This window comes from Ochotona princeps, chromosome 1, assembly GCF_030435755.1.
Source record: "Ochotona princeps isolate mOchPri1 chromosome 1, mOchPri1.hap1, whole genome shotgun sequence".
Lineage (NCBI taxonomy): Eukaryota > Metazoa > Chordata > Mammalia > Lagomorpha > Ochotonidae > Ochotona > Ochotona princeps.
Genome location: NC_080832.1, coordinates 28,370,308 through 28,389,724, shown reverse-complemented (window position 1 = coordinate 28,389,724; position 19,417 = coordinate 28,370,308). Strand labels below are relative to the sequence as shown.

At 41.1% G+C, this 19,417-nt stretch overlaps 1 protein-coding gene across 1 annotated transcript in view; it reads right to left on the bottom strand.

Moving 5' to 3' along the window:
* AHI1 (Abelson helper integration site 1) overlaps positions 1–19,417 on the bottom strand; it is a 193,350-nt gene that overhangs the window by 13,674 nt on the left and 160,259 nt on the right. The window contains exon 24 of the mRNA XM_012927595.2: positions 5,532–5,587. Within this exon, the coding sequence (XP_012783049.2) occupies positions 5,532–5,587 (56 nt within the window). The remainder of the gene's footprint in view (positions 1–5,531; positions 5,588–19,417) is intronic.

Below are 19,417 nucleotides of genomic sequence, written 5' to 3'. Positions count from 1 at the left end.
ATTAATAGAATAGATTAAAAAAACAGGATCTATCTTCCTGTTGCCTAGAAGAAACGCATCTCACCAACAAAGATATGTGGAAACAGAAAGTGAAAAAATGGAAAAGAATAATGAAAGGAAGAATGAGCTGGTATAGCTACTCTAATATCAGATAATATAGATTTCAACCTGAAAAAGCATTAAAAGAGATGAATAAGAGTACAACATAACGGTTAAGGGACCCATTCTGCAAGAGGTAATAATGATAACATTATGTATATGCACCAAATGCCAGGGCACCTCACTATGTGAAACAAATATTAACAAATTTAAAGGAAGATACAGACTCCAATACAATAATAGTGGGAGAACTTAACACATCTCAAAACCTACTACCGAGCAGTGGTAATGAAAACAATCTGTTACTGGTACAAAAACAGAAAAGATCAGTGGAACAGAATAGAAACCCCATAAGTGATCCCACACATATGCAGCCAACTAATCAGCAAGAGAACTGAAAGCAATCCAGGGAAAAAGGCTGGTCTCTCCAACAAAAGCTGTTGGGACAGTTGGTTATCTGCTTTCCAGAAGTAAGAAACAAAATCCCCATCTTTCATATTATACAAAAATTAGCTCTAAATGGATCAAGGACCTAAATCTGCACACAGAAACCATCAATCTATTAGGGAAAAACATAGGGAGCACTCTACAAGATATGCATAGGCAAAGACTTCTTAAGAAGTCCCCCAAAGCATAGGCAGTCAAAACCAAGATAAACCAATTGGATTTCATTAGACAAAGAAGCTTCTAAACAGCAAAGCAAATCAACAAAGAGGCAACCAACAGAATGGGAGAAAATCTTTGCACATTATACAACGAATAGGGATAAATCCAGGATTAACAAAAAACTCTGTTAAGAAATGGGTGACCAGCGCCACATGTGTCATACAGTAACATCATTTTCTTCAAGAAGGTTTTGATCTTTTTTTTTCATCAATTTAGCGACCCATTTTGTAGCATGTTGTTTAACTTCATGTTGATGTAAATTTTCTGTGTTTCTCCCTGTTGTGGATTGTGTTTTCTGGCTCAGTATTTAAGTGGATATATAATGGAAGTGGAGACTGACATATCCCGATGTGGAGACAGTGCAGTATGCATCTCTGCATCCAGATCAAAGATAGAGTCCCAGTGAAACTGTTGAATATGTTCTGACAGTAGGATGCTGGACTCTCTGCCACTGTCCATGCCTAAAATGTCAGGAAGTACTTCAGTAGCGGATTGAAGGACTCATGACTGTTTATGTAGGGCTACCTATTATAATACTAGAGGGGAATTCAGTAGGTGGCTGAAGGGACTCGAGGAGGAGGAGGGGAAATCCCAGAGCCAATGGAACTGTATCATCGGAAAAAAAAAAAGAAAGAAATGCAGGCATTTTTCAAAAGAAAAAAATTCAAATGGCTAATAGACACATGGAATAATGCGCAGGCTCCCTAGTTATTAAGAAAATGCAGACGAAAACCACACTGAGATACCACCTAACTCCAGTGAGAATGGCCTACATATAGAAATCCACTAGCAACAACTGTTGGTGAGGATGTGTGGAAAAAGGTACCCCACTGCACTGTTGGTAGGAGTGCAACTTAGTGCAGCCACTGTGGAAATCCGCACAGAGAGTGCTCAGAAAACTAAAACTTGATTTACTCTATGACTCAGCTATCCTACTCCTGGGAATAAATCTAAATGAAGTGAAATTTTTATCTGAGAAAGTGACATAGAACCCTATGTTTACAGCAGCACAATTCACAATAGTGAAGACATGGAAAGAACCTGGACGCCATTGACAGAGGAATCGAAAAAGAAACTATGGTGCATCTACCCCATGGAATACTACTCAGCCACTAAAAAGGATGAAATTCTTTTTTTTTTTTTTTAAGATTTATTTATTTTTCTTATTGGAAAGGCAGGTATACAGACAGAAAGAGAGACAGAGAGGAAGATCTTCCGTCCGATGATTCACTCCCTAAGTGATCACAATGGCCTGTGCTGCGCCAATCCGATGCCAGGAGCCAGGAGCCTACTCCAGGTCTCCCACGCTGGTGCAGGGTCCCAAGGCTTTGGGCCATCCTCGACTATTTTCCCAGGCCACAAGCAGGGAGCTGGATGGGAAGTGAAGCTGCCGGGATTGGAACCGGCACCCATATGGGATCCCAGTGTGTTCAGGGCGAGAACTTTAGCCATTAGGCCACGGTGCTGGGCCCAAAAAGAATGAAATTCTACTATTTGCAACAAACTGGTCACAACTAAAGATCACTAAGCTCAGTGAAATAAACTAATCTCAAAAGGACAAATATCCTAGGTTATTCCTGATGTAACACAACATTTATGCAAAACAGAAAACTAATAGATGAACTGCAAAATGGAGACTAGCACACTGGGAAGTGAAAAATACATTGCAGTGGGGCATTTCTACTTCTGAATAAAAGGAGGAATCCCAGTGCAACATTGTTCATATATTAACTTTTCTTTCTCTATATCTATAATGTCATGATGATCTCAAATAGCAAAATGTTAATCTTGCAACGGCTACTAAATACTATAGTACTGTAATTACAAGGGAGAAAATGGTGGGAGGGTAAAAAAGGAGGGAGAAAAGCGGGGGAATCCCAGCCTCTGCAAAAACGCATCATGAAAAATAATAAGAACAATTACAGAATCACACAAATCTTCAGTTTTCCAGTTATTGGAACAGAGAATATTATGTCTTGGGTAAATCCAAAGCCAGAACCTGAAAGACCTGGAATGTTGTTATGGCGTAGGACAGGCAGAGCAAGAGCACTGGGAGAACAGGCAATCAGCATTGGAGGGCCCGAGTTATGATACTGGATCTGCCTCCTACCCTACGCAGTGACAGAACACAAGACGCAGTCTTTTACACTTTGTCTCCCTGACTGTAAAACAGGGCTCAGAACACTAGTCTGCCTCTCTACAAGGGATATGCTGAGAATTAAGTGTAATAATGATATGAGAGAATGTGCTCTTGCGCTATGCAGGGCTGTTAGGGTACTTCAGAAAGTTTGTGGAATAGCAGATGCAGGACATTTGGTCTCATAGATATCCATGATCCTATCAGAGTGCTTGGTTTCCCTTCTACAACAGACCTTGGGAGGTAGTGATGACTTAAGGATTTGGGTCCCTGCCAGCCTCTTGGGAAACCTGGATTAAGTTCCCAGATCCTGACTTTTTTGTCTGTTGTAGGTATTTGGGGGGGGGGGGGTGTGTGTGGAGGGAATCAGTGGCTGCAAGTGATTTTTATTCTGTCTGTATCAGTGATTGAGAAAGCAGCGTGCATGTCTGTGGTACTGCATGTTAAGCTGCTGCTGGTATTCCATATTTATAGTGTCTCAGTTGGAGTCTCATCTGTACTTCCAATCCAGCTTCTTGCTAATGTGTACCCTGGGAGGCAGCAGATGACTGGCCCAAGAACATGGGCCCCTGCACTCATGTGGTAAACCCAAATGGGGTTCCCAACTCCTACCTTCAGCCTTGCCCAGCCCCAGCTATTGTTGACATTTGGGGAGTAAACCAGTGGATGAACAGATAACCCATGTCATTTTGCATTTCAAACAAATAAAATTTGCAGAAAACCACAATTAAGAAAATGCACTTTATCCATGAGGTTTCTGAAGCTCCTTTGTACTTGTACCCTTCTATAATTATTAGTGACTCTTATCTTTCAAAAAGGAAGCAAATTACAAAATGATACCTTGCAAGGAACCTATGAATAACAAATGCAGTTTGAAAAAGGAACACATGGAGTGGTGTTTGGCCCAACATTTAAAATGCTACTTGGTGGAGGCACTGTGGCATAGCTGTTTAAGCTGCTGCCTTTGATGCTGATATCCCAATTTGGATGCTGGTTCAAGTCCTGCTGCTCCACTTTGATGCAGCTAATGTGCATCCTGGGGAATAACTAGTGAGGCTTCAAGTAGTTGGATCTCTGCCACCACAGTGGGAGAGCTGGACTGCATTTCTGTCTCTGTGTTTCTGCTTAGCCCAGTGTCAGCTGCTGAGGGCAGCTGGGAAGTAAGGTCACAAACCAGAAGTCTCTGTGTCTCCCTTTCAAATAAAATAAATCAAGAAACACATACCCCAAAGCCCAGCAGTTCAGGAAGCAGTCAGGAGACTCAGTCTCAAGCAGATGGAGTATGAGCCATGTGAAATCTGCGCGTGGCTTTCCCCCTTAGTTTTCGCTGCTATAAACCAGAGCAGTTACAGAACTCCCATGATCTAGAACTTTTCTAGATCATGGTTCTGTGACTGTATTTCGGTGCCAATAATTTTTTTTAATCTACATAATGAAATACTGTCTTTGCAATATGGCACGGATTTATTTGCCAATTCCTGTAAATTAATGCCATTTTAATCAGAATATTTTGAATAACAGAGACATAATCTTTAAACTGTCTAAGCCTGGAGCAGGGTTCATGTGAATGAATATTTTCTCAGAGAAAAATTAGAACTTGTCTATGTGGCCACATGGGTAAGCATGTTGCCCTCCAGATTGCATATTGGGAACAGTGATGGCAGGATAGCCGGCAATCAATGTTCAAAGTTGTTAGACTCATAATTTGTTACTGATGGAGAATATAAAGTTGGAAGTTAATATTAGGTCCAGAGTTAATTGAAACGTTTATAGCTGAGAAATATTTTGGAAAGGCTTTTGACATAAGCCTTTTTCTGAAGTACAAGAATTTTTTTTCGTTGCTGTTCTTAAGTAAGATTTTATTTATTTATTTTAAAGACAGAGTTACAGAGAGAGAGAGATAGACAGAGAAAGAGAGATCTTTCGCCTGCTGGTTCACTCCCCAAATGGCTGCAAATGGCTCAGGTTCAGGCTGAAGTCAGGAGACAGGAGCTTTTCCTAGGTCTCCCACATGTTGAAGGTGCCCAAGGACACCTGCTGCTTTTTCCAGGCTGTTAGCCAGCAGCTGGATCGGAAGTGGAGCAATTGGGACGCAAACTGGAGCCCACATAGGATGCAGGTTTTGCACGTGATAGCTTACCAGCTATATCAGTCCCAAGAGATGGATCTTACAACTGCGTATTAGATGATACCATCAAGGACCAAATAAAAATATAAAACTCTCCAGAAGTATTTTTAAGTGAATATCTCAAAATACATTAATTCTATTAGGCATTTGTGTAATATATACGGACTGTTTTAGATAACAGCTTTCTAAATTAGCTTCACATTTCATAATTTTGTTTGAGTCACATCATTCATTTTTTGGTCAATTTTATTTCAAAATGCTACTCTAACAAAAACAAATGACATATAGGTCTTCTAGAGTTTTTAGTGATATTGTTTCTTATAGTCTTGTAATAATATGCACTTTCAAAATTCAACCAGAGAAATGATCTTAGTTTAAACTAGACAAACTCTTAACTTACTGTGAGACAATATGTAATGAAGAGGGAAATGGAGAAATTGCCCTTAAAAAAAAAAGCAACTATCAATCATAGCAAATTACTTAGCAGATGAAGCTGCTTACTGTGTCATCAGTTGTGAGCTGGGTCTGAAATCCTGGGACTTGTCCTTATTGACAGGCTGCAGGGGAAGAAGGAAAGCGAGCAGTGAGTCCACACTGAGACGCAGCCACAGTCAGTGCTCACAAGCTGAACACCCCCAGCCCCCGCAGCCAGACAGCACACGCCTGCTCCCAACCAGAGCGCCTAAGCCCGTCCTGACCACGCATGTCCATCAGTGTCACACAGCACTCCTACGGGAAGCCAGGAAGCAGTGCTCCACACAGCTAAGGCACTTCTACAGACAAAACCAGCTTTCAGGTTGTGAGAAAAAAAAGTCTATTGTGAGTCACCCTAAATTCATCTCCAAATTCTAAGTGGTATATTAAACCTCCAAACTTAACTTTCTACAAGGCTTCCCTCCTTAGCAATCTTTTCTATACACTCTATTTTCATTCTAATATTCCTGGAACTGCTAAGATTCTGAAGGTGAAAGTTCTTTAAATCTTTTTCAACAATTATTTAGTACAAATTGCTTTTATTAATGGAATTTTTGTGAGAAAAACAAATTAATAAGCATTTTGAGGTAATAAATTCTACTGAATTTGATTATTCAGTTAAAATTTGAAAATCAGCTCCAAACAAAAGAACAGTATTTTACAAATCAATCTTATGCTGCTATAAATAGACTAAACATTTTTTATTATAAGTTATGAAACAGAAAGGATTCATTTAACATGCATAGGAATACATAAATGACTGGAGTTTTAAGTTATATGCAAATGAAAGAGGTATATCATATTTATTCAAATCAAATTGCAAAAATTAAAACCAAGCAAAATGAGAGAAAATGCAGCCTTGTCTTTCGTTCCGGCTTGAGTTATTGTTGCTTTCCTAGTATTCTTTCTATGGAAGTTTGTTTTGTCTTTTCAGAAGTTTTACTTGACAATTAAATTTCTGCAATTATTCATTAGCAAGATTTGCACTGAGTGTATTTAAATAAGCGTATTTAAATTACTTTGCTTTTGATAAAGATTCACAAGATGTAGCTTCCTGCACCAGACGTGTGTGATTATTAAGGCTCACAATCTAATTTTGAATCCATTATGTAAATAATAAGAGTTAACAAGCAAAACACATTTACTGTGAGAGGTGGCTGCTATGGTAAGTGACACAATACTGGCAGGATTGTAAAAGAACCAAGGATATCTTGATTTTGTCTATCTGTGAAACTGATTTGGCTCAGATATACCGTATTTGGGGAAAACTTAAATGTGTATACATGAGGAAGTTTTCAAAGACTGATTCAGTTGCAGAATAGCCTATCTGCTTTCAGCCAATGGAGTAACATTCAAAGGAAACCACCAAAACCTAATTCAGAAAGCATCAATCATAACAGAACTCCCTGTTTGTGAAATAAATTCTAAACACAGCAATCAAATTAAAGGTAAGGTGCCTTCTTCTTTAAAAGCCTAGTCTTTGAATCTCTTTGTCCAAGCCAACAACAGCATCTTAACATTTATATATGCAAAACTTGGTAAAAGTACCAGATATTTTTAAAAAAGAACCCAACATACTAGTGGTACTCTGGAATTCTCACCAACTGTAACTTATTCCAGAGGTTGAGGGTAGAGAAGTCAGTTTGGATTTTATAATCATAGTAGAACCAATGCAACATGTGGACACTAACAGGTCTTAACCCCCCCTGTTTGTAATAAATAATCTTCTTCCTTCTGAAATGGATGCTGCAGTGTGAAGTCCTCAGAAAGCCTGTCCTGGCATCTTTCCTACTGTATTAGCATATTTCCATAAATGGTGTACCCAACTTCTTTTTTTATGATGCACAGGAGGCTTAGTCGGTATTCAAATCCTATCAATCCTAAATTAGAAGGAGACCCACATTTCGAAGCTTTAATACTTATCTGAACAGGACACTTATTTTATTAGGACCAATACTTGACTTCTAAATACCTTGGTCTCAACAACAGCTCGCCACATGGGTAGTGTGACTGGTGGAGGCAGAAAGAAGGGGAAGAAGGAGGTGTCTCTGTGAGGTGTTTAGTTTTATCTTTAAACAAAAAAGCCCTATGGCTGGTATGCAATCAGATCATCAATACCCCTACCCCCTACCGTCAAGGCCAAGGAGCAAGACTGTCCTTCTTGCCCTCCTTTCCACACACACCTCTCAGTTGTTTGGTGCCTTCATTTCCTCTTCATGGACACCCTTAATTTGGAGAATAGGGGATGCAGAGAGGAAGACGAGCAAAGCGAAGATGATAAGTGAAAGGACCAGAGTCAAGAGAATCTCAAACTTCACAACTCTAGGAACATTTGTGATTTTTTTTAAAGATTTATTTCATTTTTATTGCAAAGTCAGATGTACAGAGAGGAAGAGATTCACTCCCCAAGCAACTCAATGGCTGCAGCTGCGCTGAGCCAAAGCCAGGAGCCAGGAACTTCTTCCAGGTCTCCCATGCGGATGCAGGATCCCAAGGCTTTGCGCTGTCTTTGGCTGCTTCCCAGGCCACAAGCAGGGAGTTAGATGGGAGGCAGGGCTGCAGGGACATGAACTGGTGTCCACATGGGATCTCGGTGTATGCAGGGTGAGGACTTCAGCCACTAGACCTGTAGGAACATTTCTACACTGAGATTCACTGAGACATAAACATGAAGTGAATGATTAGTGAGATGATTTTAAATGCTTCTACTGACTACATGGAGATATGCCAAGAAGAAAACAACTTGTTTCCTTAAACTTGAAAATGAACGAGGGGCTGCAAATGAAAGCACACATGATCACAGCACTGCTCTCCTGTTTTACATGTGAGGCCCAGAGTCAGCAGGGGAAGGCGTCTGATGGTCACACTAGTGTTCTTGCAAAGTGATTGATTAACAAAACTACTCTTCAGTATAATTTTCTTTGGAAACTTCATACATCCATGAAAGCACAATGACTGTGTGGAATCAAGTTGGCACGGCTGTCACCAATTGCCTGCAACCCTACCCCCTCCAGAGCCTTTGACAGGCATTGCACAAACCACTCTTGACTACAGAAGGTCTGAAATTCTGTCTTCAGGAGCAATCTGATACAGTCATGTAAGTTTGCAACAGGGTCTTTGATTTTTACAATTTATCTTATCTTTTTTTGTTTGGTTTTTAAGATTTATTTATTTATATTGGTAACTCAGATTTACAGAGAGAAGAGATGCCAGGAGCCAGGAGCTTCTTCAGGGTCTCTCACATGGATGCAGAGTTCCAGGGCTTTGGGCCATTCTCCACTGCTTTCCCAGGCCACAAGCAGGGAGCTAGAAGGGAAGTGGAGTAGCTAGGATACAAACTAGCACATTCAAGGCAAAGACCTTAGCCACTAGGCTACCACACTGGGCCCTCAGTGTATCATTTCCTAATGTCTAACTTAGCTGACGCCAAACATGATGACAACATTCTTCCTTAAGAAAAAAATATGGAATTTTACCATAAAAATAAAAATAAAATAGAGGAAGGAAAAAAAGATGCAGTGCCTAGAGGTGGTGTGTAGCAGAAAGCGAAGTCCATGCTGAATCATTGTTGGTTTTAGATGCCAATTAACATAGGAACAACACATACCTACGGAGCCCTACTCTGAGAGCAAGATACAGGAAAAAGATGTGTAGATGAGCAATGCAGCCGAGTGGGACATGCATCACCAGAAAGGTAAAAAGGGAATGTGTGGGAATATAGGGAGAGAGATTCTGAATTGTACTAGAAGCTTCTGAGAAGTAGTCACAGGAAGAGCACTTGCTGAACTTGAAGAGATAAACCGAAATTTGGGGAACACAAAAAACTGTAACTATCTAGAGACAAGAGAGAGGCAAAAGTCTGATGGATATTTCTTGTTAGGCAGTATATTCAGGTGGGTGTTTGGAAGATAGAGAAAAATGTCAAAACTTCCGTTCAGTTTTTGACAGGTGGGACTCAGATAAAAATTTACGAGTTAAGGGACCAGCGTGACAACCTAGTGGCTAAATCCTCGCCTTGCATGCACCGAAATCCCATATGGACGCCACTTTGTCTCTTGACTGTTCCATTTCTCATCCAGCTCCTTGCCTGTGGCCTGGGAGAGCAGTGCAGGACGGCCCAAAGGCTTGGGACCCTGCGCCTGCATGGCAGACCGGGAAGAAGCTCTAGGCTCTTGGCTTCATATCAGCTCAGCTTTGGCCGTAGTGGCCTTTTGGGGAGTGAATCAGTGGATGAAAGAGCTTTCTCTCTGACTTGCTTTCATCTGCCTTTGCAACTAAAAAAAAAAAAAAAAGGAAAGAAATAAAAAAAAATTACTAGTTACGACACTGAAAGTCGTAGACACATAATGTGTCAACTTAACCTTCTGTGCTATTAAGCTATATAACCTGAATTTACTCTAGGAAGGTGTTTCCAGAAGGCAGGTAGAAGGTGCTTTAAAGATCAGATAATGAAACCTGGGAAGCTACTGTAGGAAGACCAGGGAGCTGCACAAAGTGTTCACTGGTAACACAGCATATTCATCCGTCTAGGTTCTTTCCCTTCAGCTCATTCTTTAAAAAGAAAATTCAACATTTCATAAGGCCTTGTCTTCTATCCTTTTTCTTCGTGGTCTTCAAGCTCTTGCAAATCCCAATTCCCAGGGACACAATCAGCATATTTATGCTAATATTTCCAAGTCAACACCCTGAATCCAGATCTTGAATTTTCTTTGGTATTGACTTGGTAGTACTGATTTTCCACAAAGCAAGTTAAAACATAGCAGTTTTCCTGAAAGAACAGTTGAATCCATAATTTTCATCAAAACTGTATTGAGATTTTCAGCTTTACAGCAAGTCTCTGATGAGTCCCTCAGCTGACTGCTGCAAAGGGGCTGCCACACAGGGTCTAAACTGTACACACTTCAGACTGCAGCAATTGCTGGCGCCACTCCACATGGAGGCTGAAACTGGAATTCCAGAACTCTTTCGCTCAGGTGGATTTATTTATTTTTTAAAAAGATTTACTTATTTTTATTGCAAAGTCAGATATACAGAAAGGAGGAGAGACAGATAGGAAGATCTTCCATCTGATGGTTCACTCCCCAAGTGATCACAATGGCCAGCGCTGCACTGAGCCAAAGGCAGGAGCCTGGAACTTCCTCCAGGTCTCCCATGCAGGTGCAGGGTGCCAAGGCTTTAGGCCATCCTCAACTGCCCTCCCAGGCCACAAGCAGGGAACTGGATGGGAAACAGGACTGCCGGGATTAGAACTGATGCCCATATGGGATCCCAGCACATGCAAGATAAGGACTTTAGTCGCTATGCTACCGTGCCGGGCCCTGCTCAGATGGATTTAGCTATCAAGTCCCAGCTTCTCATTACTCCCGGCTTCTTTGACTGCAAGCATCTCTACTTCCTTCAGTGCTGCTTTCAGAGCTTCTAAAAAGTCTAACTGGATCCCCCCAGCATCCTTCTTAAAAGCCTTTGATGCCAGCCCTGTAATACACTACTTGAGGACTTTTGGTCCTCCCCACTTGTTCAGGTTAAGTCTCTTCTGCTTAGATCTTGCATCCTAAGCTCCAGCTATGACACAAGCTGCATACACTGCATCTAATGCCTCAACTACATTCCTTGAAACCACCTGGTTACTGCTGAGAAGCAACTCATCCACTTCTGAGCACGTGATTCCTTCAGCTGCATTTAACTACTCATTTACTGCTTATCATAGTTTTGTGGCTCTTTGCTTAGAATTACTTTCACCCAATTGAAGGTAAGTTCTGTAAGTGCAGGGATGATTTTTCATTTTATTAGTCATTCTGGCAACCAAACTCCATTCTACCACAGTGACCGGCAAACCAGCAGCCATTCAGTGTAATGCGTGAAGTGAATATACAGTGAAGGCGCCAAAGCAGCTGATAGGGCTGGAAGAATGTGAGAGGGGAAAGTGACCAAAATGATCAAACATACATGTGGCAAGGTTGGTCACAGAAACAGTCGGTTACTTCTTTCTTTGATACCCCAAAATAGCTGCAGGGGAGTAAAACTGCCGAAATACAGAGGAAGTGGGAATGAAATTCTGACAGTAATTGTGTTAGATGACATCTCTTTAAGTAGGCAGGAAGCAAAGTCCACATGGAGTATTAAGTCAGTAGTTGGGAAGACATGGATAAGGTTTTTTGCCCAGATGCTGTGGAATTGGGGTCCTGAGTTAATCAGGAAAAATAAGAGATGAACAAACACCTGGCCCTCACTGAAGCAGTCACAAACTGGATATGGAGAAAGCAAAAACAATAATGTGATTCTCAAAGAAAACCTATGATTCACTGTATAAAAGGAGCGAGAAAAATGGACAACTAGTTTACCATGAGGCTCAGGGACTGGTGAAAAGTTACACACACCATGTGATCCTGTATTTGGTACCAAACTGCTAAGTAGCGCTGGATCCATGCATCTATTGTGGTCTCTTTGACCGGCTTTGGGAGAGCAGATAACCAAGAAAGTGGGACCAGCAAAATGCCATGTCATTTAAAATAACTCCTCTGAACTGCAGAGTTGATTGGGTCATTTGACTTCTTCTTTTGTTACTGAATTACTCATGAATTGCCATCGCCAGGGAATATAGTTCTTCCTAAACCAGGTCACTGAGGCTGCCAGGATGTCTTCTAATCCAACATACAATAGTGTGAGAACGATGACAAAATTAGAGCCCATTGGACTATATGACTATGACGTCAAAGTGCTAACAATGAGCACATAGTTAATTTTTCATGTTTTATGAAAAAGTTAGCATATTATTAATTTGCTAAATGAGGGTCATAGGCAGTAGCCAACAGGTATCTAATTAAGGTACATTTTATATAGACTTATTATTGGGAGCCTCACACAGCAATGATAGCCTTTTCTGTGAAGCTGTTTTTTTTTTTTTTTTTAAGATTTTATTATTATTGGAAAGCCGGATATACAGAGAGGAGGAGAGACAGAGAGGAAGATCTTCCATCTGATGTTTCACTCACTAAGTGAGCTGCAACTGGCCGGTGCTGCACCGATCAAAAGCCAGGAGCCAGGAACCTCTTCCGGGTCTCCCACGCGGGTGCAGGGTCCCAAAGCTTTAGGCCGTCCTCGACTGCTTTCCCAGGCCACAAGCAGGGAGTTGGATGGGAAGTGGAGCTGCCGGGATTAGAACCGGTGCCCATATGGGATCCCGGGGTGTTCAAGGCAAGGACTTTAGCTGCTAGGCCACGCCACCGGGCCCGAAGCTGTTATTTTTAAGTGGGTTATTTGTAACCTCTACTTCTACATTTGCAGGTAATGGAAGGATGAAGGTAAATTTCATTAATAGAATTATATAATAAAAAGCATTATAATTTAAGAAAAAATACACTCATTCAAAAAATATATATATGTTTATCATATCCTTTTTCTACTACAGTAGAGCAGTGATCTCAACTGGGGAGATACGATTCATCACCTAGTAGACAAAGACCAAGGATGCTGTCGAACCATCTGATAAGCACAAGTGCCCAACAACAAGAAACTACCCAGCCCCAACTGCCAACAGTGTGCCAAGGCTAAGAAACCCTGAGTGGTTGGCCAAACAAAAAGGCAGCAGAGCTGGACTGTCAGGGAACTTCCGAAACAGGATTATATTGCTTGTCAACTCAGAGGACTGACTGATAGATAATCATCAATTCTGAAACTATCAAAAGGATAATTTAAGAATGATGCGTGGGTAGTTTCTTCAATAAATAAATTTGACATTTCAGATCTGTTTCTAGAGAAATGTTACTGATATTTAAGTTAACTGCTGAAAACATCATCACAAAGACCAAATAGCAAGCCCTTCTATCAAACAACCCTTAAACCATCAAAGAAAGTAAATGGAATATTGGTTTTTTTGTAACATCACTTATATTGCAATTTTATCTATAGCCATTATTCAAACACTCAATCTGCACTCACCACAGATAAACCTATCAAAGGTTTCTGAAAAGGTGCAAAAAGTACAAAATGTCCAATGAGCATGAGGCTCTGAGCAAACCTGTGAAGGAATAGCCTACAAATATTTACCAACAGTTTATCAAAAACTATAAAAACTTAACTGAGAATTTATACTCATCTTTATACTGAGATTTCAGATGAGTGAATTGTTAACTAGGAAAGTCATACTACCCCAGTGTGATTTTTGTGTGCATTTTATTAAATGGGGGTTAGTAAGAAGTCAAGGAAAGAAAGGTTCTCTAAGGCTAGTTCTGGGCAAAACAACATGGGATTGTCTCACAACCTCTTTTTTAGAAACCATTGGCAACTATTTAGGTCCTGCCTTTAGGCTAGATGAATTAGGACAAGAGGCCCACTGGGTCACTCTTTATTGAGGGCAAGAGGCTCCTGAACACACAGAGACAAACTGCCCAATGCAGCAAGAATCTGCGGTGCTAAGGAAGGAGGCCAAGGAGGCCAAGGAGGGGCAGAGGTGTGTGCGGCCAGCCTGGGGGCTGTTAGCAGAAGCAAGGGCATCCAAAGCAGCAGCCAGGCCAGCCACCTGACCTCCAAGAGTAGCAATGCCTCTGGGTCCCTTGCAAGGCAGGAGAGAATCTACACATGCCTGCAGGCTTGCAGTGCTATCACATCACTGGACACTCACTCCTTTCCGATGTGGGACACGTTCAAGGTATCTGTCTAGATTCAAGGCTAATTTTTTTCAAACAAATAATCTATGGAAGTAATACATTCTCCAGGGCTGGTGCTGTGGCATACACAGCTAGGCCTCCTCCTGGGGTGCCAGCACAGTTAGTACCTCTGCTGCTCCACTTCCCTTCTAGCTCTCTGTTTATGGCCTGGGAAAGCAGCTGAGGATGGCGCAAGTCCTTGGACCCTTGCACCCCACCTAAAAGAAGTTCCTGGCTCATGGTTTCAGATCAGCTCAGCTGTAGCCTTTATAAACATTTTGGAGAGTGACCCAGCAGATACAGGATCCTCTGTCTGTCTTTCTCACTGTGTAACTCTGTCTTTTAAATAAAAAAAATAAATAAATTTTAAAAGATAGATTTACACAGAGAAAGAACTTCCATTTGCTGGTTCACTTCCCAGATGGTCACAATGGCCAGAGTTGAGATGATATGAAGTCAGGAGCTTCCTCCAGGTCTCCCACGCTGGTGCAGAGTCCCAAGCACCTGGGCTATCCTCCAGTGTTTTCCAATGCTACAATCAGAGAGGTGGATGGGAAGTGGAACAGCAGGGACACAAACCAGTGCTCATATGGAATGCTGATGCCTGAAGGTGGAAGATTAGCCTTTTAAGCCATGGTACTGGCCTATACAATAAATCATAAAAAAAAGAGAGATAATACTTTCTCCTCAAAGCAATTTAACTAATTATTATACCTAATGGAGAAGATATAAAAAAACTATTAGTACAGTATTACCAATAAGTATAACTTCAAATTTTTACCACTATCCTTAAATACTAAGTGTTAACTTAGTTTTCTCCAAAGGAGGAGAATTTCAACCATTCTTTTTTCTTTTTTTTTTTTTTATTGGAAAGCCGGATATACAGAGAGGAGGAGAGACACAGAGGAAGATCTTCCATCCGATGTTTCACTCCCCAAGTGAGCCGCAACGGGCCGGTGCTGCACTGATCCAAAGCCAGGAGCCAGGAACCTCTTCCGGGTCTCCCACGCGGGTGCAGGGTCCCAAAGCTTTGGACCATCCTCGACTGCTTTCCCAGGCCACAAGCAGGGAGCTGGATGGGAAGTGGAGCTGCCGGGATTAGAACCGGTGCCCATATGGGATCCCGGGGTGTTCAAGGCGAGGACTTTAGCAGCTAGGCAACGGCGCCGGGCCCCATTCTTTGTTTTTTAAAGCAAATGCAATGAATAGGATAAGGACATGTTTAAGCGAAGAAACATTAGTCAATGTGAAGCAGAGAAGGCACATTCCAAGTAATAGGAGAGGACACAATGACAGCACAAGGGCACCTGGAGACTGACAGACACTAGAAAGAAGTGGACACAACAGTGTGGTATTGCTGTGACCAACACCCCAGCAGCATTCAGCAAGCTGCGATCTGAACTGCACGAGCGGCCAGAAGGGGTGTTCACCGGGAGTTCAGGAGGTGAACCCAGACAAAGAACTGCCCATCCTGCTGGTCTGTTTGATTTGACCAGCAGCTGAGACAGAGCAGCAGATCCTAGATGGGTGGTACAGGAACAGGGTGAATTTCACAGTCCAGTCCAGTCCAGTCCCTAGAGCTGAATTGGGCATCATTTTGTATAGGGAGGCAAAAGCTATGACAGTACTGTGCGTGCACTGAGCTGGGAGTGAACTCATTTCTGACTCAGTGAACTGCAACAACGTGTCATGCTACAGGTTCCATCCAAGATAGATCTACTTAGCCCTCAGACCTGACAGTCAGCAGATCAAGAACTCTAGTAGTGGCACATCAGAGACCATTTTGTACAGTGTGGTAAAGAATTTAAGACTGCAGGGACAACAGTGAGCTGTACATGCACTAAGCTGGGAGAGAACTCACTGAGTTCAGTGCATTGCACTGGTCCCACAGGAAAATAATACTGACTATGGCATTATACAGGTCAAAATAGGTCCGTGTGGCCCTCAGAACTAACGGCCAATAGGTTTCGGCAAGATCAGCACCACCAAAAACACAGATATATAGGACACCTGGTGTCTACCTAATCCTGGGAACTGCTTGAACCGGAAGTGGGAGAAAGGTTGTACAGATAATGGTGCAGCTTCAACATGGTATCACAGCAAGTGGAGAGTGGTGAGCCAGGAGCTGGGGCTATGGAGACCATGGTGGAAGTCTAACCTAAGAACCTGGAGCTGGAACTCAATGGAGGGAGTGCCACAAGTGACTGCAAAAACAGAGCTGTGTGCCAACCACAATAAGTAAAATCGAACTGCAGACTTGTGGGTGACACAGCTTAGAAATCTGTCCCAAAAGAAGAATCTGCTAACTGGAAGTACAATGACCAAGAGCAAAAGAGGAGACTCAAGTACAATGAATATTACTGAAGACTCCCCTGCAAAGGAGCAAAACCCTACGCCAACCTCAGTTAACTGAGGAATACATTGAGAAAATGGGGGATGCAGAATTCAAACACTTACTATAAAGCTTCTTATCAACAATGAGAAGCACATAATGGAGGAGTTGAAGAAATTTATGAAATACGTCAGACTGGAAATGAATCAAGTGAAAACTGCTATATCAGAAATGAAGAATATAGTGGAGTAAATTAAAAGTACAGTGGAGAGTCTCCAAAATAGAATGAATGAAGCAGAAGAAAGAAATTTGGAATTGAAAGATATTTCCTGTCACCAGGGGGAAGCAAACAAAAAGCCAGAAGCAGAGCTGGGTCAGGCTAAAAAAAGTATCCAAGAATTGAAAGGCACTATTAAAAAGCCAAATGAAAGAGTCATTGGAGAAGCTGGGTTTACAAATGTACTTAATGAAATAATAAGGGAAAATTTCCCTAATCTAGAGAAAGAATTGGGAAACAACATCCAGGAGGGGCACAGAACTCCCTACAGGGTTGAATAAAGCGATCTTCACCACGATGTATGTAATCAAGCTCTCTTCTATCAAACATAAGGAAAATGTCCTTAAATGTGTATGTGAAAAAATTAATTGACATATCAAGGAATGTCAATTAAATTCACAGGAGATCTCTCACAGGAAACTCTTACAGGCCAGAAGAGAATGGAGTGACATACTCCAGATTCTAAAAACAAAAAATTTTCAGCTCAGGGTAACATACCCTGCAAAGTTTTCCTTTGCCTTTGAAAATGAAATAAAATTCTTTCACAGTAAAGAAAAGTTAAAAGAATATGCCTCTTCCAAACCTGCCCTGCAAAGGATACTTAAAGATGCTCTCTTGACAGAGAAGAGGAATAGCACCCACCCAAACCAAAGGCAAATGTGAAGAACATTCCAGCAAAATAACAACGGAAGGCTAAATCAACAATCAACCCATTTCTAAAATGACAGGACCAAATTACCACCCATTCATATTAATCCTGAATATAAATGGCATAAACTCACCAGTCAAACATCAAAGATTAGTAGACTGCATTAAAAAAAAAAACCCATCTATTTGTTGCCTACAGGAGACACATTTCACCAACAAAGATCAGAGGGGACTACACCTCATGGATTTTGATTTTTTTTTGTTAGTTTCAATTCTTCAAAACAGTTTCTTCTGATTAAATTCTTCAATGACTCATGGATCATACAGTAGCATCATTTTCTTCAAGAAGGTTCTTGATTTTCACTTCTCCAGCCACACATCAGTCATTCAGCAGCATGCTATTTAACTTCATGGCATTTAAAATTTTTTCCTTCCTGGTGTTGATTTTATTTTGTGGCTTTTCACTTAAGGGGATGTACAGTCACTGTATAATGGAGACTATCATATCCAGATGTGAGAATACAATGCAGTATGCATCTCTACTTCCAGGTCAAGATGAACTCCCAATGAAACCGTTAACTATATCTTGACAATAGGATGTTGGACTCTGTCATTGTCCACGTCCTGGATCTATTACTGTTTATGAACTGCACTATAGTAATAATACAGGGTAAGTCAGTGTTGGGGGCGGACATAGGGAGGGAGTTATGGAAAACCCAGGGCCTATGAAACTGTATCATAAAATGATGATAAAAATAAAAAGGAAGAAAAAATAAAGCAAATTCAAGCATAATTAGCTTGTATTTGCTTTGAATGGTTTTTAATGGCTTGTTAATGTGGGGAGAGACAGTAGCTGTGATCATAAGGTATTTTCAACCATCTATAGTTCATTAACCATTTTCGGGATAATTAGAAAATATGTTTTGCTATAGCAAAGGTCATCATGCCTCTAAATTTGTTACTGTGCTTCACAAAATGATAATCTTATATTCTTTTTTTTAAACGATTTATTTATTTTTATTGGAAAGACAGATATACAGAAAGGAAGATCTTATGTCCGATGATTCACTCCCCAAGTGATGGCAACGGCCAGAACTGTGCCGATCCAAAGCCAGGAGCCAGGAACCTCCTCCAAGTCTCCCACGCGGGTGCAGGAACCCAAGGCTTAGGGCCATCCTCGACTGCTTTCCCAGGCCACAGGCAGGGAGCTGGATGGGAAGTGGAGCTGCGGGGATTAGAACTGGTACCCATATGGGATCCCGGTGCATTCACGGCAAGGACTTTAGCCACTAGGCTATGGTGCTGGGCCCGATAATCTTATATTCTTAAGGTTAAGAACAATTCGGATCTATTCCTAGAGAAAGGTCCAGTAAATGGGAAATCTTTTTTCCTATAAAGTAATTTTTTGAAAGTAGCATTATACAATGCAATTATTAAGATTCAAAGAGACACAAGAACATTAAAGACAACCCATTCAGTGCCACTGTTTTATGAGAGATTTTACAGAATCATCACTATTGAAATGTGTGTGTGTGTATGTGTTTGGGTGTGTGTTCTCTGTGCTTGGCTAGAAGATGAACATCCATGGAGTTAGCTGATGGTTTTGAGTTCTCTGTCCTTGCTTTGGACTAGATAGGAAAACAGCAGCAGTCACAAATAACCAGAGTGTGCACTTTGTTTCAGGAGCCAGACTGTTCAAACTAGGCCAGGTCTTAGTGCTTAGACAGGTACTGAAAATGATTTTCCCCACATGAACACTGGCTATAATAAATATTTTTATAATTATCTTGGGATGGCAAAATCAATACTGACTATCCATTTAATGATTTTTTTTCAGAGAAAAGTCACATTTCTCTGAAAAATGCAATTTTTCCACATTTTCAGAAATGATTGTACATTCCTGTGCATAATTATCACTCTCCTGGCATTTGTACAAGACTATAGTTTGTTGTCAATGTTGAAACATTTATGGAAGGTAGATGGTACTTTCCTTTTTATTTTGCTGTCTATA